The sequence below is a fragment of the Podarcis pityusensis genome (assembly GCF_964106645.2).
Source record: "Podarcis pityusensis genome assembly, chromosome: 7".
Taxonomy (NCBI): Eukaryota; Metazoa; Chordata; class Lepidosauria; order Squamata; family Lacertidae; genus Podarcis; species Podarcis pityusensis.
This window is the reverse complement of record NC_138031.1, coordinates 28,576,346-28,600,309: the sequence shown is the minus strand read 5'-3', so window position 1 is coordinate 28,600,309 and position 23,964 is coordinate 28,576,346. Positions and strand designations below refer to the sequence as shown.

Genomic DNA, 23,964 nt, shown 5'->3' with positions numbered 1-23,964 from the left:
TGCACAATTTCCTCCTGCGATATAAAGCTACTAGACGGGTGAAAAAATTCAGCCCTAAACTTCTCAATACAACAAATAAGAGATTTCGGTGAATGCAATCCTACTTACCTGGGAGTTAGTCTCATTAAGTCAGGTGGGCTTGCTTCTGACTAAGCATATATAGCATTACACTGTCAGTGTGCATTAGCAGTCCTTCTTAGAGTTTAAGATAAATTCTTCTTTCCATTTTTACAATTGGATTTTAGATCCTGATAACATGAATCAAGATGGTATCATTGCAATACTGATTGGATTTTTTAAAAATCAAAGAAGAAAGCACGTTATTTCTTTAAGGACATTGCTTCCTTCCATTTCCTGTCAAGTAATTTAATATTTTCTCAGAAGATAAGCTTTGCCTATGGATACAAAGTCCCTTGTTAGATACCTCCACAATGCTATGGATGTACGATTAAATCGCAGTAGTATTAATCAAGAATATTTTCTTGCATAAAATAGCATAATTGCTAGAGCTCCAGATTTCACAGCTGACAAAATATCTGATTAGAACTGCTTCACTGGCAATCCTCAGGTACAGCTTAACTAACCTATTTTAAAGTCTCTAAAAATACACTCAATTATCTTCTTCTGGAAGTGTTTGTTAAAATGACCTTCCTCGTGGGATATAAGCAAATTATTTGCTTGAGCTACTGCAATGCCTTTTGTGTCTCTCATCTTCAAAACATTTTATTTTAGAATTGCCCCACTTCTTTCAGGGGTACTTTCCCCAATACTTTCCTCAATACTTTTCTCAGCAATACAAGATAGAAATAATATTGACTATCGTTTGTTAAGGGGTTGCTGGGAATTGTGACTCTGTGAAGGGTAAACTACACTACCCAGAATTCTTTGAGGGGGAAAATGTTCTTTCAGGACCTCCTCAGCCCTTGCAGCCCAGCTCAATGACAGAGATAATCCAAAGGAGCAATGTCCCCCATGTTTCAAAAGCCCAACTGGCTTCAGCAAGAAGTCAGACATTTAGTGTCTCCTGTCCCAAGCTGTGGAATGCTCATCCATCTGAGTGACCTTGAGGTGTCTCTTGAAGACTTTTTTTATATACTGACAGGCCTACTCAGTTGTCGAATTTCCTTTCCTTTTCTTTTTGGATAAGCCAGTCATTTTTGTGATTATTTTGTAATTTTATGTTGTGCAGTGTCTTGATATGTTATGTGAATAGGTGGTATATAAATATTTTTATAAATAAGTCGCTGCACCCTTTGCATGGCAGGACCAGTCCAGAACCAGTGTTGTGTAGCTTGGGCTTGCTGATCAGAAGGGCGGCGGATCAAATCCGTGCGATGGGGTGAGCTCCTTGTAGGAGAGGTGGGATATGTCTGTCATCCATAAAAATAAGTCACCCCTGCGTATTAACTCTTTGCACCACTGCTTAGGGAACGGATGCGGTTTCAGTCATTATACGTAGAAAAATATACTTTCAAAACAATACGACAGAAAGAACCCACTGTATTTTGGCGGACCTGGTTTGCACATCACAATAAGCCATAACTATGGCACAGAGCAAATGTGTGGGTTCACAGAGAGGAGATTGCAGCTGCTTCACTCCAACGTAGTCGTTTTGCTGTTGTGTCATGGTTAGCCAAGCCATGGTTTGGCTTAATGTTTTCCTCCGAGCTGGAAAGCCCACCACCTGTCCTCTTGACCCGTGCCCGTCTTGGCTGATTAGAGCGTGTCCAGACGAGGTGCGGGCCCCCCTGGGGGATATCATCAATTTGTCCCTTGGCACCGGGATATTTCCAGGGGAATTGAAGGAGGCAGTGGTGCGCCCGCTCTTAAAGAAAACATCATTAGATCCCTTAGATCTATCCAATTACCGCCCGGTTTCGAATCTTCCATTCCTGGGTAAGGTGATTGAGAGAGCGGTTGCTGAACAGCTTGGTGGATTTCTGGATGAAACATCGGCTCTGGATCCATTCCAGTCCGGCTTCCGCGCTGGTCATGGGACCGAGACGGCTCTGGTCGCCCTAACAGATGATCTCCGCAGGCAGCTGGATCGAGGCGGGTCGGGGCTGCTGATTCTTCTAGACCTGTCAGCAGCCTTCAACATGGTTGATCACGAACTCCTGGACCACCGCCTTGCCGACGTGGGGATCCAGGGCACAGTCCTTCAATGGCTGCGCTCGTTTCTCTCTGGTCGGGGACAGAGGGTGGCGCTTGGGGGGGGAATTGTCATCGCGCCACTCCTTGGTGTGTGGAGTGCCTCAGGGTGCGATACTCTCCCCGATGCTTTTTAACATCTTTATGCGCCCCCTCGCCCAGCTTGTCCGGAGTTTTGGGCTGGGTTGCCATCAGTATGCCGATGACACCCAACTCTATCTGTTGATGGATGGCCATCCTGACTCGGCCCCAGACACACTGACCAGATGTTTGGAAGCTGTGGCTGGATGGTTACGTGGAAGCCAGTTGAAGTTAAATCCTTCGAAGACAGAGGTCCTCTGGCTGGGACGGGGCGATATGGGATTGGGGGGGCAAGTCCCATCTCTTGCGGGGGTGCAATTAGTGCCAGCACCGTCCGTTAAGAGTTTGGGTGTAATCTTCGATACCTCCCTCTCTATGGAGGCGCAGATTACAGCTATAACAAAGGCGGCATTTTTTCATCTCCGCCAAGCTAAGCAGTTGGCCCCTTATCTCTCTCGCCCTGACCTAGCCACTGTGATCCACGCGACGGTCACCTCCAGACTGGATTATTGTAACTCGCTCTACGTGGGGCTGCCCTTGAGACTGACCCAGAAACTCCAGCGGGTGCAGAATGCCGCGGCGAGACTCCTTATGGGGTCTTCACTGCGAGATCACATTCATCCGGTACTATACCAGCTGCACTGGCTCCCGGTGGAGTACAGGATCAGGTTTAAGGTGCTGGTTTTAACCTTTAAAGCCCTATACGGCCTAGGACCCTTGTACCTACGGGACCGCCTCTCCTGGTATGTCCCACAGAGGAACCTATGGTCTGCAAATAAAAACATCCTGAAGGTCCCAGGCCTCAGAGAGGTTAGGCTGGCCTCAACTAGAGCCAGGGCTTTCTCGGCTGCGGCTCCAATCTGGTGGAACGCTCTGTCACAAGAGACTAGGGCCCTGCGGGACCTGACATCTTTCCGCAAGGCCTGCAAGACAGAGTTGTTCCACCAGGCCTTTGGTCAGGGCCCAGCCTGGCTCCCTCCTCTGGCAACCTGCACAGAACTTTGCTTAACGGTTGCCATTAATTTGATTTTAATTAATTTTTATAATGAAATGTTTTAGAATGTTGGATTATTTGGTTGTTTGATTATTTGATTGTTGTTAGCCGCCCTGAGCCTGGCTTTGGCTGGGGAGGGCAGGATATAAATAAAATTATTATTATTATTATTATTAATGTCATGGTTTTGTTTCTCTCCAGACTAACCAGGAGCTCTAACCAGGATCTGGGCTATTATTTACAGTTTATGGTTTGTCTGGGAGAGCTAAACCACGAGCCCTGGTTCAGTCGACATGCGAAGCTATTGCTTAGCTCAGCATGTTGCAGCAGCAAAATGACTAGGGCTGAGCAAACTGGCTACTTCTGGGGCTGCAGGCACAGTTGTGCTAAGCCATGGTTTGGTTTGGCTTAGCATGGCATGTGAACCAGGTGCTACTGGAAGCTTAAATGCAGTAAGAACTTTAAAGCTATTTTATGTAAAACCATAAAATGATGTCCATGTTTTCATTGGAGAGATGTTGGAGGGTATGGATTAGCGCCACAAAATGGAATTACTATTATTCAGCAAAATATACATTTCTAAATAAATATCCATAAGATGTATGGTTTTGGTGTTAAGTGACAAAATATTTTTTTTCCACTTTCCTCTTATGATTCAAATTCACATGTATATTGAGAGGGGGGAAGTACTAGAGACTCAGAAACTCCTGGTTGCTGATTCTTTTGTCAGCCGCTCTGTAGCAATCCCAGCTTCCCCAGGCAAAAATCGCTATAATGAAATAAATGTCGCTTACCGGCTAGGAACAACGCAGCTTTAAAAATTAGATTTTTGTTTCCTGTTGGTATAATATACTTGTAACTGGTGAAGCGCAGAGGGAGGAACATATTTAGTCACAGGGTTAGAGAGACTCCTAGTGGCTAAATGTAACCATTTTCAGCCATGCAGAAAATAAAATGCCCCACTTGCCAGGTTGGTTAATGGTACAGCGGGGTCAGGATATGGCAAACGAAAATTAGATGTCAGACATGATTGGATGTTTTCTGCAAAAGTCAGTTAGTGGGAGAAGTGGTGCTTATGGGGCAGAGGGAATGTGGTTAACTGTTTCACTTGTGCAGTTTTTAAAATGATGTATTCCAAAGCTGAAATCTTTGAAAAATATTTGCCCACCAGAAGGGGAATAGGCATGTCGGGGTGGGGATTCATCAGGAAAACAGAGCAGGGAGGAAAGGGTTAATCACCTCTTTTTCTCCCCCACCCCCAAATTGTGGCCCTCCCAAAACTGCTTTATAGTTTATATAAACTGGAGATCCAATTACTCTCCATCAAACCAAAATAATACCTTTAATTTCAAATTCAAGCACAGTTGCTCTGAAATTGGCTGTTGCACTTTCAGAGCATACATCTCTTTGAAAGCGGTTTAAAAGATGTATTCCTCAATATTTTAAGGATATGTTGTCCAGTCCGATCCAACTCACATTCTGTTCTCCTCCTGCCCTTGCTCTTATGTTGTCCTTTACACCCAGAGTAGCTTCGTTACTAATAGGAAAGAGTTAGTTTGTGTCTGCCTGCTGAGCTTATGTTGTGTAAGCACTCTGCAGAGCGCAATGATGTTGTACTGGAAACAATGAAACAGGAAGGAGAAGCGAATTAAAGTCCAGACAAGGCTAGTGACCACTTGCTATCTTCTTCTGGAGGCAGACACAAGACTCAGTACTTTTTTAAGCATAGAGAGGCATCAGAACCTCTTTTCCACTATGCCGGGCTATTCAGAGTTTTTCTTCAATGTGGATCATGGGTATCTCGAGGGCCTGGTCCGAGGCTTCAAATGTGGCATCTTGACGGCTTCTGACTATGTCAACTTAGCACAGTGCGAAACGCTGGAAGGTGAGTAGGAGTCAAACGAAATCTCAGTCTCGTGACATTTGAAAGTATCACAGCGGCCTCTGTAGCTCTGCTGGGAGGGGAATGGTATTTGATCAACTAACATTTGTTGAAAAGTGTTTTTCTTTTTAAATGTTACTGAAACAAAACAAAAAATGGGATTGTCCTTCCAAAGGTCAACTGGAATTCATATTGGGATGAAGGCAGAAATCTTATATATACTGTACCTTAGGTCAACTGAAATGACATTGAGTTTGTTGGGAATGTGTAACGCTAGCATATCAATAAAGTCTTAAAATACAGCTGCTGTTACCAATTGGACTATACAAATAAACCAATATTAATTTATACTTGTAGCCTAATTCATAGCCACGTTAAGTCAGAACTGAAATAAACCAGACTACTAATAATTTGTCTTAATGGCATTTTTGATGGATAGGTAGACGATTTTGTGCTGGAATCGTTCAGTGCCATCCTAGAAAACACTGAAGTCCCACACTAAATATATCTGCTGAGAAGTAAATCCCACTGTGTATCATGGACATCCCTGTCTGGTAAACACGTGTTTTGCATGCTTCCATAATTGGGCATTACGTTCCATCGTGTCTTAACATTGCTACTTTTCAGTATTTTGCCTTCAGGAACAGGGAGAAATGCATGTAGTGAGGAGTACCACCCATATTAAAAAGGGGACTCTAATGCATCAATTCCATAAAATGCTCTCCTCCCTTGGGCTGATCTTTGTCAGAAATCGCTCCTCAGCCCTGCCCAGATTTGGAGGATAAGCCCACCTGAGGCCACTTGAGTTTCCTTTGGCTCAGACCTCAAAGCAGCCCATATACAAGGAATTGGGAAAAGGCTGCTGGCAGGCTGCACAGTTCTGCCTTTAACTTTATTTCTTCTGGGCTCTTTTTTATATAAAGTTTCTTCTGCCTTGCTTTTCTGAGACTCTCCCTAAATTCTTCCTGATCTGTTTGCCTGCTCCTCACTTTGTTTCCCCTTAGCTTCCTGGGTGGCAGGACTACTTGCTCCCAGCCTCTTGCTATGCAACAGCTTCTCATTGAGAAATGTTTGAAACACGGGGTGGATGTTGTTGACGCTCGTTGGTTCTTGTGGCTCTATGATCACTTTCCCCAGCCTGGTGCCTGCTGATGTTCTCCTGTCAGTCCCAACCAGTTTAGCAAGTGGCTGGGAATGGTGGGAACTGGTGTCTAACTGGAGCTCACTGGGTTGGGGGAGGCTGTTACATGCTGGGTTGGTATCATTTGGTCTCTCATCACATTGTAACATGATCATGAGTGTTACACCTAACACTTCCCAAAGCTATATTACGGTGCAGTTTAATATGTGACCTGGTCCTGGTAATGGCAGAGCAATCCAGTGGTGATTCAGACGAGGAAACCAGCTTTACAAATGTGGCCACCATTGCAGGAATTGCTAGTGAGCCAATGCAATCTGTGCAGGGCCATTCCTTCTTGTTACCAGTACCAGCCTCTGATGATGACGCAGGTGTGGGGCAAAACAACCTTCCTCTGCTGCACATCCAGCAGTGATGGGAAGAGGGGGATAAGCTCCGACAAGAAGCTCATGAAGGCTAAGAGGTAAATTAGGATGAAAGATACCAGCAACTAGGGATGGAGGGGAAGGTCAATTCCGTTTGCATTTAAACCTACCTAATTTGCACTTTCTGGAACAATATGTCAGTAGTGTCCAAACTTTTTTCAAAGAGAGCAAGACTTGATGAAGTGAAGGGCCACAAGGGCTGACTAAAGGGCCAACCACAGTTGTTAACCTTTTTTTAGGATTGAAGTTGTTGAGCTTTTTTTATTAGGGTTGAAGTTGTTGAAGTTTTTTAAGGATTTTTCCCCAGGAAATAAACTGCCACAGGGGCCGGATTAAACCGACCAGTGGGCTGAAATAGGCCCCCAAAATGGACTTTGGACATGCCTGCAATATGCCAACTAAAACACAGTCAACCTTTGAAAATTGCACTTCTCTGAATTTTTGCAATATCTTTTGCATATATTACCGTAAAGCATTGCTTTCCAAACTGTGTTTCGTGAAACGTTTGTGTGTTGGCTGCAGTGTGTAGGTGTGTCACATGACTGCTCCCCACGCTCCTCCCGGGGCTGGAAAGGGGTTAGTTTAACCTCTGGTTTGCTAGGGAAACTGAATTACTGTGTTGCGAAATGATGCTTGTCTAAAAAGTGTGTCACCAACATGAACACTGGGAAAGGTCTGTGATAAAGTATGCATAGATTAGTGAAAATAACATACAGAAATGCATGATATAAGGTAACAGTTCCCCAACTTCTTTTCACCCACTATTCGCTATGAAAATTTCTGAGGGTCTTGGTGGACCTACGGGACCGCCTCTTCTGGTATGCCCCACAGAGGAACCTACGGTCTGCAAATAAAAACATCCTGAAGGTCCCAGGCCTCAGAGAGGTTAGGCTGGCCTCAACTAGAGCCAGGGCTTTCTCGGCTGCGGCTCCAATCTGGTGGAACGCTCTGTCACAAGAGACTAGGGCCCTGCGGGACCTGACATCTTTCCGCAAGGCCTGCAAGACAGAGTTGTTCCACCAGGCCTTTGGTCAGGGCCCAGCCTGACTCCCTCCTCTGGCAACCTGCACAGAATTTTGCTCAACGGTTGCCATTAATTTGATTTTAATTAATTTTTATAATGAAATGTTTTTAGAATGTTGGATTATTTGATTGTTTGATTATTTGATTGTTGTTGGCCGCCCTGAGCCCAGCTTCGGCTGCGGAGGGTGGGATATAAATAAAATTTATTATTATTATATTATTATTTAACAATTTTCCTGTTGCCTGTTGTAGCAATTGTGATGCGCTCTGCTAAATGCCGTATGAATTTTAATTGAACTTTTATTGGTTCTTTTATTTCTTATATTGTGATTTATTGTATTACTGTTTGAATTCCATAGAATTCAAATTGTAAGTGTTATTCACGGACCACCTGAATGAAGCTCATGGACCACTGTTGGTCTGTGGACCTTAGTTTGGGAAACCCTGTATTAGGGGAAATTGCTCTGTAAAATGCATATATTAGGCAATATTTCACAAAAATACACTGTGAATTTTCATGAGGACTTGCAAAAGTTTTTGCAAATGAATGTTGAAATATGGATAACTAAACTTAAGAGTGGAACAATGAAAAACGAAAAACGACATATTTGGCTATCTTGACACAAAGTCACTGACCTTTAGGGCCAAGCAGGCATTTTAACCTGAATCTCTCAGCAGTCCAAGTTTCTTTGCAAACTACAAATTACATTCCGTTTCTGGTGCAAACAAGCTCACACATACGGAAGTAAAATGAACATGTGTGGAGGTCATTACAGATATTCAGTGTGCATTGATTTCTCTGCATTTGTGAGGACAAGTTATGGTGCGTGAATCACCTCCAAGTCATCTGTCCTCTGTAGCTATAGTTTCATACATGCCCTTTTTCTGCATGGAAAAGAGTAATGAGACAGCAGAATGCTGGGTGGCTTGGGTTATTTGACTCCATCCCTTTGTTGCTTGCAAGGGTTTCATCCGCACAATGTTTTACCAACAGAGCCTTGTTTTTGAATTCTGCAGCACTTTGTTTAACATGCAACCCTTCATTAGCTTTTACTGGCAGGCTTCAGTCTAAGGCAGAAAAAACAGAAGCCGCACAGGTACATGCTGATGTGAACTTGTATAATTAGTTAAACCGAGTGCACAGAAGCTTCAAAAGCATTTAAATGATCCAAAACTCAGAGTCTGTCCTTGTGTGCAACTTCTAAAGGGAGTTTGTTATGGAGAGATGCTTTGGTATCAGATACTCTGATCTATCTTTTCCTCTTTGCCAAATTTCCATTCCCAGATTTTGTACAGGGAAATCATTGTACATTCTGCAGTAGGAACTAGCAGACGATGACCCAGTTCACACAGTCAGTTGAAGTGGTTTTTTTCTTTTTTTTAAAAAAAAATGATCAAGTGACTAGTAAAATCACACACAATGAGTCACATTGCATCATCCTTCAGAATTCCTGGTGGAGAAGGGGACTCAGTTTCATCGGTGGGTGGTGACTATTGACATTCTGCAAAAGTGAAGCTCTTTGCTTTGCTTCCTCCCATAGAGGGGAGAATGTAAATGGATCTGGATAGGGACACAACTGGGGCTGGGGCTAAATTTTTTCCTTGCTGAAACAGATAAAATATAAAGCTTGCATGAGATTATAATAGTTGCTTCCATTGATGTGCATTGCATTTATGTCATGAGAGACCTTTATGTGTATTCACTTTTTCCGGTGAGTGCCAATAAAAGCCAATATAATATACTTAAGACATATAATATACTTATTACATATATACTGTTGCATGTCACCCTAATCTCAAAGCAGTGTGAAATTCCAAGGGTTCCAGGTGTTTACCTTGGATTCCTGTTTCCTTTTGGAAATGAGGCACAGTGGAGACTGTAGTGTCTTTATGATATATGCTATGCTTCATTATGCTTCTTTGTTTTTAAACTGTATTTCTATGTTGTGTGAGTTAATTTTGTTCACATTTATGTACCCAAACTGGGAACATTTTGATGAAAGGTGGTAGTGGTGCAGCAATAAAACTGCTAGCACATTTGCAAAGCTAAGCAGGGTCTGGTATGGCTTCAAACTGGATGAGGGACTGTGTGTTGAGATTCCTGCATTGCAAGCAGCTGGACTAGGTGACCCTTGTGGTCCCTTCCAGCTCTATGATTCTATGTAGTACATTTTAAATAAAGACATGATCAAGTTTTATCATTATTATAGAGGCTTTAGGGCAGTTTGCTCTCTGGTTTTTGTGTCTGGGAGCTGGACTAATGTGCTGCATCAGAAGTAGGTCTTCCTATGTGACTGTAATACCTGCTTGACTTGTACAATTGCAAACAAAACAAGGACCCAGATGCACTTGGCCTCTAATGCTTTCACCTTGAAACAACCCTGTAAAAGTTGTGATGAGATTCCTACCGCTCAGAGAATGGAGAGTGAAAGAGTAGCCCAAAAAAAGAGAAAAGGAAGAGATTCCCATCACACAGCAATCTTGGACATCTATGTGCAATGTCTGAATCTGTACATAATAGGAAGTCACACTCAGTGCAAACTGCAGTTTACAAGTCAGCTTCCAACCCTGATTTCAGATCCTGGCTTGTCAGCTCCACAGTGAGTGGGTTCAGACCTTAAAGCAAACCATGGGATTGTGCTACATCTGAACCCAGCCACCGGGTGTAAAAAAGGAAACGAAAGAGAAGTATGAATTAAAAATTAAAAGCAATACTGTCTCTTTAACCTCCTTGGTTTCTTTGTAGAAAACAAATCTTTTCCAATTCTATTCCAGACCTGAAGTTACAATTGCAAACCACAGACTACGGAAACTTCTTAGCCAACGAAACAGGCTCTCTCACGGTTTCTATCATCGACGACAAACTAAAGGCCAAACTATTGGCAGAATTTCACTATTTCAGAAATCATGCCTTCGAGCCACTTTCCACATTCCTAAACTATATTACGTAAGTAAAATTAGTAATTTCATGATGTGAGCAACTAATAAACAATGACTAAAGGCCCATAAAGTCAGAGTATTGAAAGCCAGTGTGGTCTAGTCGTTAGAGTGTCAAAATAGGATCTGGGAGACCAGGATTTGAATCCTCACTCAGCCAGGAAGCTCACTGGATGACTTTGGGCCAGTCACTGCCTCTCAGCCTGCCCTACCTCACAGGGTTGTTAAGGGAATTAAATGAGGAGAGTTAGAACCATGTACACCACCTTGAACTTCTCGGAGAAATAGGTGGGATATAAATGTGGTAATAAATCAATTCTAGTCTCATGCATATGTTTTTTAGCCCATTTTAATGAAATAGTTAGGGGACGCGGGTGGCAGTGGCGTAGCGTGGGTTGTCAGCACCCGGGGCAAGGCAAGTAATTTGTGCCCCCTAACCCGTGGATTTGCGCCCCCTAACCTGTGGATTTGCGCCCCCTAACCCTAACCCCCAGATGTTGCGCCTGGTGCGGCCGGGCCCCCCTGCACCCCCCACGCTACACCACTGGCGGGTGGCACTGTGGGTTAAACCACAGAGCCTAGGACTTGCCGATCAGAAGGTTGGCGGTTCAAATCCCCGCGACAGGGTGAGCTCCCGTTGCTTGGTCCCTGCTCCTGCCAACCTAGCAGTTCAAAAGCACGTCAAAGTGCAAGTAGATAAATAGGTACTGCTCCAGCGGGAAGGTAAATGGTGTTTCTGTGCGCTGCTCTGGTTCGCCAGAAGCGGCTTAGTCATGCTGGCCACATGACCCGGAAGCTGTACGCCGGCTCCCTCGGCCAATAAAGCTAGATGAGTGCCGCAACCCCAGAGTCGGCCATGACTGGACCTAATGGTCAGGGGTCCCTTTACCTGTACTAATGGAATAGTTACGTACAAACTTAGTGCCATATTTTCTGGATTTTATGGGTACCATGACGTATTGCAACCTGAATTAGTTTCCATTGGGAAGAAACTTTGCAAGGTCACTTTGTTCAAGCCCCATTGAAATAAATGAGTGTTACACAGAAGCAATGTTTGGTGGATTGTTTTCTGAAGTGTGCATCTTATGCTAAGCAGAATGGCCTAGACTCTGTTCAGTAATGGCAGCTTAATCAGAAAACTTACAGTACAATCTTATTACTCAGGAGTAAGCTCCGTGCATCCCCAGTAATGCATTTAGGATGGACTTCAATAAGTAGATCCAAGGCCTACTTATGTAGTCATTGTATTCATTAGCAATGCTTCTTCTGGCCTGCAGTAAATTCTTATGGCAGATGCCCAGACGTTTATCTTTTAATTCATTTTGGCAGCATTGTAATATTAAATTTCCCAACTCCCTTTGAAGCAAGGTTTATTTTTTTACTTGGCAACCTAATTAACATTGATTTCTTAACATCAGGCTGTTTGGGTGGATTTTGTGATTGAATTCATTAAGTCTTCTAGTTGTTTAAAAGTCTATGCAAGGAATGGTAGCCTGCGGCCATGGTGCGTGAGCTATGATGCTGCCAGTGGACCACCCTCCCAGTCCTGTGATTTTCAAGCAATAAAAGGCAAGAATCCCTCTAAATTTCCTCTGTCAAGTTTGGGCTGTGGTTGTGACTTTCTGGTAGAAGTCAGTGCCATGTTTTCTTACATGTCCATCTCACCAGAGGCTTCCTGTCTGACATTATAGCAGCCTTCCATAACCCAGTGCCCTTCATATGTCCCAGACTACAACCCCCATCATTCCTGACCATTGTCCGCGCTGGCTGGGATTTATGGGAGTTGTAGTCTGGAATGTGCCAGGTTCAGGAAGCCTGGGTTAAAGGAATGCATTGGGAGGCAGGATCAGGTGTGACTGATCTTCATGTGTTCATTCATAATAAGGTTCAATGAGACCCCACATGTACGAATGTATGTGCATGGTTTATTTCCACACTATCAAACAGGACTCTACTTAAATTGGCAACTGGCCACAACACATTTGGAAAATAAGCCCATTTCCTGATAAAAAGTGGCTCTGGGCATTAAATTCTAAGATATTGATTTTTGCATTTGATTGCAGTGATTCTGTGCAAGCCTGGTTAGATTAGGGACTGTCTAATGTAGCGTTCTGTTTACAAGAATTCCTTGTTGCCACATTGCCACAGCTGATAAAGAGTGATCACACCTTTTCTGCAGAGCCCTGGCTATTTTAACCTTTATATTTGCAAAATGTGGCTTGGTGTTTGGCTTTTTTAAAGCACTTTTCTCCCTGAGGAAGAACATAGTATTTTGATGAATGTTGTTTTCTCTCACTAGGTACAGCTATATGATTGACAACGTGATCCTACTCATTACTGGCACACTGCGTCAGCGGCCCTTGGAAGAGCTGGTTCCCAAGTGCCATCCGTTGGGCAATTTTGAGCAAATGGAAGCTGTCAGCATTGCTCCAAACCCTGCAGAGTTATTCAATGCAATTTTGGTGGATACACCCTTAGGTATGGCTGTTCACAATTTTGTGTGTGTGTGTGGACCTTCAGATGAGATTGTTTTCTATCATGGCAGCACTTGCTCTCTGCATCTAGTCTGCAGTACTTGTGGCCCGTTAAAATGAAGGCAGCCAGTTGTCTTAGGGCAAAATGGCAGAATTTTTTGCCCTGCATGAAGAAGGTCCCAAATTCAATCCCTGGGATCTCTACGTAGGGCTGGAAATGTCCCCAGTCTGAAACCCTCCTCTGAAGAGCTCAGAGGGGTTCTCAGGCCACTTTGCACTTAGGCACTACTGACAGCCATATCCTCTTAGCTTCAGAAGCTGAAGCTTTGCTGCTGGTCCCTCTCTGTCCGTAGAGGCTGGGGAGACCATTGGCAAAGCTGGGCAGCAGAACGGGAGTGATGATTCGGGGGGGGGGTGTGATGCCTGAGGCAGCTACCTCACCTTGCCTCTTGAGTGGGTCGGCTCTGCCCTGTAGGAAAGCTTCAGAGAGCTGTCAAAATAAGTAAAAATTCATTGCATGAATGGGACCAGGCACTCTCGGTGATTTTTCGCTCCAATATTCTTAAAAGAAATAAATCAGCATTTAGAATCAAAATTATAATAAAACAAACAAATAAATGTATCAGAGTGGGTGATACAATATACAATATACAGAAAGTAGAATAGCCTTCCCATAGATCATCTATTTATTAGTTATTAAATTATTATTAGTTATTAAATTTGTTAGTCGCTTTATCTAGGCAACCCAAAGCAACACTGACTGCTATGTCAAAGAGTAGACCAAAATTTATGCTAGCATTTCCTACCAGAAACCTGGTGGCAATTTGGATTAGCAACCCCATTATCTTAAAAGCAGAATCCTGCTGCAAAGCTGTATTATATATACACCACATCAGGAATGTTGAAAACATTTACTTCATCTCCTTCCTTCTATATTATTTTTTGTAGCGCAGTAGAAAGTCAGTCATTGAGCATAAAAAAATTGTTAAAACTGATAAGTGGGCTTCTTATGCTTCTCTACAGCTTGCCTTTATAATTTAAACATATCTGCTTTTCAGCTGATTTCTTTCAAGACTGTGTATCTGAAAACGATCTGGATGAAATGAACATTGAAATCATGCGCAACAAACTGTATAAGGTAAATGCTTTCAGCGCCAGCTGTGAAAAAGTAAATCGGGGGGATAGGTACAATGTACAGCCATGAAAATAAGCGGTCTTGAGCACTTTGGAGAATAGGTGGGATTTAAATAGTGTACTCTCAATAAATGGGGGAAATTAACCCTGGTATTGATGTAATGCTCACTGCACCCTCTGTCGTTCCCTGAAATGAATTTGCATGCCGCAGGAAACGGCAAAAGCAAATGTGCAAGTGACAAGAGAGCCAACTTCCAGTTCTTGGCACTTCCTATAAAATGCAAAGCCACCCTAATTTGAGAGCAGGATGTAACATATAGAATGTGTAGAATTTGGACAAGTTCAACAATAAGGGTAATTCGGAGGGAGCAGGAAGAGCAAGTGTTTTCTGCTTCCTGGAATCTGTGTTTCTCTGTCACGAATGAAACTTTCACATTTCCCCCCTTGTGATCAGATCTCCAAGCAGCCACTGTTTCTGGAGGGGTGGCCATATTAGTCTCTTGCAGAAAAAAGAACAAAGAGTCTTGTGGAACCTTAAAGACTTTTCACACTATTACGGCATAAGCTTCCATGAACTATTTTCCACTTCAACAGCTGCATGAAATGTTCTCTTGACTTACAGGTGTATATAAACAGACGGGTGCCTCAGGGGAATGGTAAACGTTGAGGTAGTGTATATTAGGCAGGATGGAGTTCAAGGAAACCTGCTTTCTAGTAAATGTGCATGGGAATTCGCCTTTGTGCCATTACATGAACACTGACAACCTACTGTAGTAGTGTACGTGCAAATCAGCTAACTGCACTTATTTAGTAAAGGCTAAGGTCCTCTAGGCTTTCCTACTGCAATGAACAGATATGACAATGTTCATATTTACTTGTGCATTCTAAATAAATAAAAACATCGCTTCTGCTAAACGTTATTGCCAACAGTCTGGTTCCTCTCCTACCAAATGGGATTACTATTGCAGCAACACATCATCAGTAGGAGAAAACTAACCAGTCTCACACCTGTTAGTTTTTACATGTTTTGTACTTCCCATAATGGCTGGTTGAACATAATAAGTAAGGGAAATGGCTGACTGACTGCTCCAGTCATGATTGTCAGTAATTCAGAGAAGGTTTGAATATAATGTTACTTTTTTCCTGTCCCATTCTTTAGTCTTACCTCGAAGCGTTCTATACATTCTGCAAAAACCAAGGTGGCACTACGGCAGATATAATGTGCCCACTCTTAGAGGTAAGGAAAACATTATGGCTAGGAATGAATCGGTCATTCTTTAGCCCATGCTCCTTGTGCATGCATACATTTTTCAGTCAATTTGTCCTGTTTCCACATTGAGCTACATTTGTTTTCTTTCCAAAATTCACCTGTGAATGCTTCTATACCTTATCATGTTAGAAGTTGATTCAAGAGCTGCCTTTAAAGTTTTCCAGTCTACACCCTGCCGACAAGGAATAGGTGCTCTAAGAAACTACGAAGCCTGCCTGCCACCATAACCAATACACACATTTCTGATATTACAATATCAAAAAAAAAAAAATCACAAGCTATTACTCTACAATATCTCGATAGTTAAAAATAAATGAATAGGGCAAAAGGAAAGTATCAAAATACTAGATGATCCATTACGCATTTCACCAAAACGTACATAACAATGATTTTTCCATTTATGAAACACTTCCTATAAAACATTTAAAAGCATCATCAATGAAGACACATATAAGAACAATTATATCAATTTCATACCATTCATAACAATATTTCATTGTTCCTAGTTGATAACAACATTTCGTAACAGCTTGAAAGCAGAAAACGAAAAGCTCATATATTTCAGCAGTTCAAGAAATACTCAGTGCAGATCATGGGAGAATCCGTCAGCAGACTGTATGAATCCCACTGTTCACGTGGGCAGGTCCACACCATACATTTAAAGTGCATTCAACGCACATTTAAAGCACATAGCTTCCCCAAAGCATCATGGGAACTGTAGTTTATTAAGGTGGTTGGAAACTGTACTTCTGTGATGGGAAAACTATGGTTCCCAGGATTCCTTAGGAGAGACTTGTGCTTTAAGTGTGCATTGAATGTGCTTTAGACTTCAAACAGACCTACATGCATATATGGTATACTGTATATATCTGTTGACGACTGGGGCCTTTGTATACAATTATGATAATTTGGGGAGCAAATCTAACAAATTAAACCAGAAAGTAATATTGCAGCTTTGATGCTTTTGATCCTGCTTCAAACATCCTGCCAGCCATATTAAAAAATGGCTTCCCTTTCAATTAATTTGCTGCACATTAATTCTGGGCCAAAATACTGTAGTTTGTTCTCACTACATCTGCAACCTCATGGTTGTTTTATCCCCTTTCACATCAAATCACCCCTTGTGATTCCACGATGTCCCACAATTTCCACAAACTTACGAGGAGAGAAATTTGGGGTAAGGAAGATGAGAGCAGACTCCCATTGCCAGCAAACCCCTCCTGCGCTCCATAGTAGATGTCTACAAAATATTTTTTAAAGGCTGAAAGCTGTCGTTTGTTGTTGTCTTATGCAGTTTGAAGCAGACAGGCGTGCCTTCATCATCACCATTAATTCATTTGGCACTGAATTAAGTAAAGAAGACAGACAGAAGCTGTATCCAACGTGTGGGAAACTGTATCCAGAAGGCTTAGATATGCTTGCCAAAACAGAAGATTATGAGCAAGTGAAGGGCGTGGCAGACTACTATGCTGTATGTAAATACTAAATAGCTCCTAACAAAAGCTTACTGTGTCTACAACATTCCATGGCATGTACCACCAAAGAAAGGGCATTAAGTACTTGTTCAGCCAGATTCTAAACAAAGTGAAGTGCTGATTCTCAGCGCCCCTCACTAAGGGAAATACATGGGGCAATTGCCAAGGGAGGGGACCATCGTCTCTGTCATAGGTGCCAACTCCTAAGGGCCCAGGTCCCTTCGGGGGTCCCCCATAAAATACTTTAGGGAGCCAGACCCCCCAAAGTTGATGGGCATTGCTGCCTTTCATTCTTTTCCATGTTTGGATGTCATTTCTCAACAAGCCCTGTAAACAAACTTGTAAAAGGGTTCCTGGGTGGCAAGGAAGCTAGGATAGGATGAAAACCTAGGTGCCTAGAAACTTAAGCTTGGGGAGAGATGGGTTCAAGCCCCTTTTTAGCTTTAAGAATTCAGAGTAGCCCTGGACCAGTCAACCCTGTAGATCTGTGCTGAGGATAAAATTGGGGCAAGGGGGGAATAAACCTTCACCAGCACTTGGTACCTTCATTACTAGGATCTGGGGCAGGGCTTATCTGCCCCCTCGCAATATTTTATTCAAGTTGGCATCCCTGGCCTCCATTTTGTCCAGTTCTGAATGGGTCTGAATGGGTCTTGATTGGTTGCGCTGAAGTCTCATTGCCCCAGCAGATGGACTGTCCACTATTCACAGCATCGCTGGTGGCAGAGGTGAGTGGGGTCCAACCGGTTGCCAGGATTAGGGTGGCCTGATTGGGGGGGAAGAAGGAAAGGCTCCTGCACCTTAAATTGTGTAGGAAGTCAGTGAAGCTACTCATTAAAGGTGCAATAGTCCCCAGACCGTGCTAGCCAGAGCCCAGCTCTTAGATAAGGGTGTGTACCGCCAAAGAGACCCGGTGAAACCTTTATAGTTGGGTCCAATTGATTTATGAAGGTTAATTGCACAATGTCTGAGAAGCTTTAGTGTAGTGTCAGTCACTCAAGAAAAATGAATCTGTGTGCTTTGGAAAACTCATTTTAATCAGGAGATTGCATTTTCTGTAATTTACTGCCTACACATTCTTTAAACTCATAGCCTAACATGATGCAATAAGGATACAATGGCAGGCAATCACATGCCAGGTTTCAACAAATACATCAAATAGGGATGGTTTCTGTTTCACTGTGTGTGGGTGACTGGGAGGCAAAAGTCTTCAGAACACAAACATTTCTGTGTATATGAATCTGCCCTTTGGTAAGTCCATGAGGTTTAGCTGCACCACTCTGGCAGCAGCTGTCTAGGTTTTGAGGCAGGAATATTTCCCAGCCCCACCTGGAGCTGTCATGGCCTGAACCTGGGACCATCTGCATGCAAAAGACGTGCTCTATCACTGAACTTTGACCCCTATAAAATCACTTTCAGGCAGTGTATGAGTGAGGGGAGTAAGAAATACCCTTGAAACTCACTGGCCATACATTCTAGAGTTGTGCACCTAAGGAACCTATTTACAAAAAAGAGATTAATTTTAAATACACAGAAACATCACATGTAAGCGAAATAAAACCAGTGGTGTGTTGTTGTTTTTTTGTACTTTCAGCAATACAGGGCTTGCTTTGAATGTGTAGGAAGTGGTACAGGAGGAGAAAAAACGTTAGAAGATGCTTTTTTTGAACATGAGGTAAGATGCTCTTTCTCTGGTTCAAACCTTTATCTTTGCTACATTTGTTTTTCTTCGACTTGCTCAGAGGCAACTGTGACAGAAAGTGGTGATGGACTTGCAGGAGGTGACATTCCTCACTCTGAATAAACAGCCAGTATCTTCCTAAAGCAGGAAGAGGGAATATGTAGCCCTCCAGATGCTGCTGGACACCCATCATCCCTGACCACTGACCATACTAGCTGGGGCTAATGGAAGTTGGAGTCCACTAAAATCTAGAGGGCCACAGGTTCCCCATCCCTGTCCTTCAGTATTATGAAGCCGCAAAGTGCTAAAAATGACTACCACCTTTTGGAGAAGCGAACTCAAAAGAAAAAAATGCCCACAGAGCCATTTGTAAGTAATAGAGACATATGGTCAAATTCCATCCAAAGCAGCTCTGAATCTTCCAGCGCTGCAGCCATTAGAGAAACATTAATTTCCGTGTCCTAACCTATTCCTTTAATGTTCCTGCGGCCTGTTAAATTGTCACAAAAACCCAAAGATAGCTGCACTTTGACCCAGCTCCTACTGAGAAAAGTACTTGTAAAAGAAAAGGTTTGTAAAACTCTTTAGAATGCTTGAGAATGAAAGATGTAACGTACAAGTAACTGATTATTTCCCCTCGCTAATAAAATATTTCTTTCTTGCACTCTTTTCTCCAGGTCAAAATGAATGTGCTGGCATTCAACAACCAGTTCCATTTTGGGGTCTTCTATGCCTATGTAAAGCTGAAGGAACAAGAAAGCAGAAACATTGTATGGATTGCTGAATGTATTTCCCAGAGACACAGAACAAAAATTAACAACTACATCCCTATTCTCTAAACTAGACTTTAGTGGTGTGTTTTAATGGTACATCTATTTCATCTACTGGGTTCTTTACTAAATCACTCATCATATTCCAAAATGGGGCATTAATTTGCACATTATAGCCACCAATAACATTTTATAATTATGATTAGCCAATTAGGCATTTTATGTTTCGGGCATTTCCATTTCCTCCTGCCCTCCCCAATCTTTTCCAGAGGTTCTGTCAGTAGATCATCAGTAGACCCATGACTGCAGAGTTTTCTGCAGGAATAGTAGAGGGCGCTGCAGCAAATACGCCTTTCTGACCCTTCTAGCCAGTGGATCTCAGGGTTACGATTGCTCTGGAAAATGTAAAATCTCCCTCCCTATCTGATCCCTTTAATTATCACTGCCCCCAGCTGGTGCTTTTTCTTTTTCTTTAAAAGCATGCACCTTAAATGCAAAATTGCATTTCACTTCACTTCTGGTTTGGCCCCAAGAAATGTAAAGTATAGAGAAAGAAAAGCATTACTTTAAAGCATTAGCATTTCATTAAAGAATACTTCTCATGTATCACATGCATGGTTAGATTTAAATGGCAAGACTCCTATAATACCACTTAAGAATCAGAAAGGCCGACAAGAAATTAAAGGAACAGAAGCAGCTCTACTACCTAGTAATTGCTTGTGATTAAAAACATGTTGCAAAGGCAGAAGAGGGAACTCCCTTGGGCTGTTTTGGTGGGACATAGACCCGTTGTTGTTGTTTTTAAAAATGCAATAAATGGGTTAAATAAAAATGTAATTGTTTGCCAGAAATTCACTGTGAATATATAGCCGCCATTCAGCTAAGAGTCATCAAATAAAGTTTGTCATGAAATGTGATGATATATGATGAGATGTAAGAATGTTACAGAATTGCTTATCTTGCTGTCCTGCTGAAATAAAATCTATTTCCTGGCCTATGCATGTATACAATTTCTAGTTTGCTTTTGCTTTACCAGAAGGACAGAAGGAAGGGGAGCAAGGTGTCTGCTTTTAACATCTTCCATGCTGTTTTGCTAAGCAAATGTAAAGGTTTTTCTTTAATTACATTCTTCTCATAAGGAGTAAATGAATGGGCTTGAGAAAAGCAACAAACAAAATTACCTGTATGAAAAACTCAAATCCATATTATCTGAATAAACCAGCGTTGCACCTGCAAACATTTTGTAGTGCAGGGAACCTTAGGCCCTCTAAAAGCTGTAGATATTATTGGACTCCAACTTCCGTATGCCCTAGGAAGTATTACCTATGGTCAGGGATGAAGAGTGGTGTAGTCCAATGACTCAAAGAAGGCCACATGTTATGGCATCGAGGTACTGCCATCAGTGTACATATATCAAAATTATGAGGCAGGATAGAACTCTTAGAAAGCAAATGAGCATTTTGGAATGTTTGCAGGAGACCAAATCCGTAAGAATGACCTTGCCAGAACTGACCAATGTCTGTCTGGCTCATCATTCTTTTTTGCTCACAGCAGCCAATCAGATGCTTCTGCAAGCTCACAAGCCATTCGTGAAGATGATGAGCCTCTCTTGTGTTTGCCCTCAGAATCTGGCATTCAAAGGTTTATTGTCTTTGTATCTGGCAACAGCTTTCCCCATCCCAATGGAAATGGTAATTAATTATCTGTAGCAGTTTACTGGTGAGCTGAAAAAGAACTTCACAGAGATCTTCAAGCACACACATGCACATACACGGTAACTGCCTCCTTGCGGCATTGTCTCACGCAGCTGTGATCTATGAATATTACAGTCATATGAGTGGAGATTATGACTTGGGCTGTTCTTTCACCCAGTTGACACGCTGCCAGGAAGAAACAAAGAAGGAAGTAATGTTGCTCACCACAAAAACAAGAGAGAAAACAACAGATTTTCTCAAATTTTGTTGGTGCATGACATGTTTTGGACAGAAGATTTCCCCCCTCGCCTTAAGTTTTCAAGCAGACTTTTATTTTAGGCAAATCCCCTATCCACATTTGAATGACAAACATGTATTCCACTCATTAGGAATGAGAATAAAATGGCTGTTATACCTTTGTTACTGGACCTATTTACTGAAGACTCACTGGGCTCCACAACACAAGGTGAATTTAACAAAAACTTTAAAAGGTAAAAATGAAACACTCCCAAATCTTGATAAAACTAGTCCTCAGTAGACTTCTTCACTCAGGGTCGAAATGGAAATATGTTCCCAAGCCATCCCTGAAAAAGAAGAAAGCCAATCAAGAGGGAAAGACCCATGAAATCAAGCCTGAAATATTTTCGCACACACATCACAGCCACATGGAATTGTTCCACATAGGGCTGGTCTAAATGTTTCATGGTCTTAGGTCAGTGGTGTCCAAACCTTTTTCCAAAGAGGGCCAGATTTGATGAAGTGAAGGGCTGAAGGGCCGACCAAAGTTGTTGACCTTTTTTTAGGATTTAAGTTGTTCAGTTTTTTTTTTAAATTTTACCCCAGGAAATAAACTGCCACAGAGGCCGGGTTGAACCGACCGGCAGGCCAGATCGAGGCCCTGAGATGGACTTTGGACATGCCTGTCTTAGGTGAATGACAAGGTGGTGTTTCCTCCTGTTCCATGTACAAAGTTGACCAAACTGGCAGCTGAAACCTACTGCGATGCTGACAGTGGGGCAGCATCTTCCATTATGCCTGAAGCCAGGAAGATATCTTGAGGGAGAAGGAACAAACCCTGTGGCACACACACAGCTCTGTCCTCCAACACCCTGACGCTGCTCCCTGCCCTCAACAACTGCTACCTAAGGCAGCTGCCTCCCTCACACACCCTAATATTAGGGCTGGCTCTGATACCACACAGAAGTAACTGCCATGTGCTTTAGTATGCATGAAGGGAGCTAAAGCCTTGAACAGGAAGAGACTGCACTCCTCTACAACGTGTATTCTGATTTTTCTCATTATGTAGATATGTGCGATTTTTCAGCCCAGCGAGACAATGATGTGCTCATCTTAATCACCGCAGCAGTGGAGCTGCTGTATCAGAATCACAGAATTGTAGAGTTGGAAGGAACTCGGAGGGTCATTCCTACAATGCAGGAATCCCAGCACAGAATCATAGAATTGTAAGTTGGGAAGGGCTGTAGCTCATTGCCTTGCATGCAGAAACTCCCAGATTCGATCCCCAACATCCGTAGGCAGGGCTGGGAGAGATTCCCTGCCGAAACCTTGGAGGGCTGTTGCCAGTCTGTGCAGGCAATATTGAGCTGGCTGTTGTTCCACCTATATTCTGCTATCACCTACTCAATTTATAAACAGCCCACATCTGTGGATTGGGGTCAATTTTATCCATGAGAATATCTTGTATTTGATCTAGTCAAACATGTGCAAAACAGAGAAAATACCAGATGACATGTATTAGGTATGTGTAAAAAAAAACCTTTTAAGCTTGCACCTTTAAAATGAGCTGTAAAAGACCTTAATGTAGCATACACCCATGCAAATAATCTGCTGCGCTTCCTTCTTGATTAATGTAACAGTTTGTTGCTGACTAATCCTAAAACAAGGGATAATAGAAAACATGAATCCAATAGATTATTTAAAATTTAGACAAGTTATGGCATTCTGCTATTCATGATTGCAGACACTCCATTCTGTTTCCCCTCCCTGTTATTTCTCCCCCACCCCACCCCTGCACAACAGACACTTAGCATTCTGTGATCCCCAAGTGCAGTTAGGGTTCTCCTCTCTTTTCCAAAGTTTTTTGTAATTCTCCAAATTTGGGATTGCCCCCAGTGGTGAAGCTGCATGCTCCAGCACCGGGGGTGGAGAGCAGGCAGGGGTGTGGCTGGCGTGTGTCCTGGGGGCACGGCACGTCACTCACGGGGGGCGTGGCACCTGGAATGGTGGGGGGGTGCGCTGTCAGGAGTTCAGCTTACACTCAAGTAGGACCCTGGCAGAGACACATGTTCTCTCCCTCCTGGTCTGTCGTTCGGGAGCTTCAAAAGCTTTTTTTCAGCCCAAACATCACAGTGACTGATGCCAACAGACATCGGCACACTCAGGGATCCGCAGAGTTTGCGCAGTTGCGTAACAAACCTCAGCAACTCAGCATTTTGGCTAATCTACTTTATTTACATATAAACACACATGGAGCACTGCAACATGGCTCCCTCTCTCTCGAGCATCAGACAGCGAAGAGAAAAAGAACAAAGGACAATAGTCCCACTTCACAGAACACAGTAACACAAACATCCCATCTTCGTCACTTCCCACTCTGTGGAGTCAAAACATATACTGTCATGTGATAGACAACAATCCTATGACTGCAAGCACGGAGCAGGAATTCTAATGGTGCCGGTGATGGCCAGTGAATCCGCCAGTGATTGCCCCATGCCTGCTAATACCTCCCCCCTGTGGTTGGATGGGGCCGATTTGGGTTTTGACTACATGAGCAATGGCACTCACAGCCCAAACATCAGAAATAGAAGTGAATGA

At 42.9% G+C, this 23,964-nt stretch overlaps 1 protein-coding gene and 1 long non-coding RNA gene across 3 annotated transcripts in view; one reads left to right on the top strand and one right to left on the bottom strand.

Moving 5' to 3' along the window:
- The window catches only part of ATP6V0D2 (ATPase H+ transporting V0 subunit d2), a 109,808-nt gene extending 89,376 nt beyond the window's left edge, over positions 1-20,432 (top strand). Inside the window, exons 1-8 of one of the 2 annotated variants that reach the window (XM_081013570.1) lie at positions 4,688-5,111; positions 10,470-10,641; positions 12,931-13,109; positions 14,164-14,243; positions 15,399-15,476; positions 16,804-16,980; positions 18,579-18,659; positions 19,343-20,432. In XM_081013570.1, coding sequence (XP_080869696.1) covers positions 4,982-5,111; positions 10,470-10,641; positions 12,931-13,109; positions 14,164-14,243; positions 15,399-15,476; positions 16,804-16,980; positions 18,579-18,659; positions 19,343-19,504 — 1,059 coding nt within the window. In that variant the 5' untranslated portion in view covers positions 4,688-4,981 and the 3' untranslated portion in view covers positions 19,505-20,432. Of the gene's footprint in view, positions 1-4,687; positions 5,112-10,469; positions 10,642-12,930; positions 13,110-14,163; positions 14,244-15,398; positions 15,477-16,803; positions 16,981-18,578; positions 18,660-19,342 lie in introns of those variants that run through there. The other variant, XM_081013571.1, reaches the window with a different exon arrangement.
- LOC308481377 overlaps positions 1-23,964 on the bottom strand; it is a 99,010-nt gene that overhangs the window by 57,499 nt on the left and 17,547 nt on the right. The window contains exon 3 of the long non-coding RNA XR_013988606.1: positions 20,844-21,713. This is a non-coding gene — a long non-coding RNA (uncharacterized lncRNA). The remainder of the gene's footprint in view (positions 1-20,843; positions 21,714-23,964) is intronic.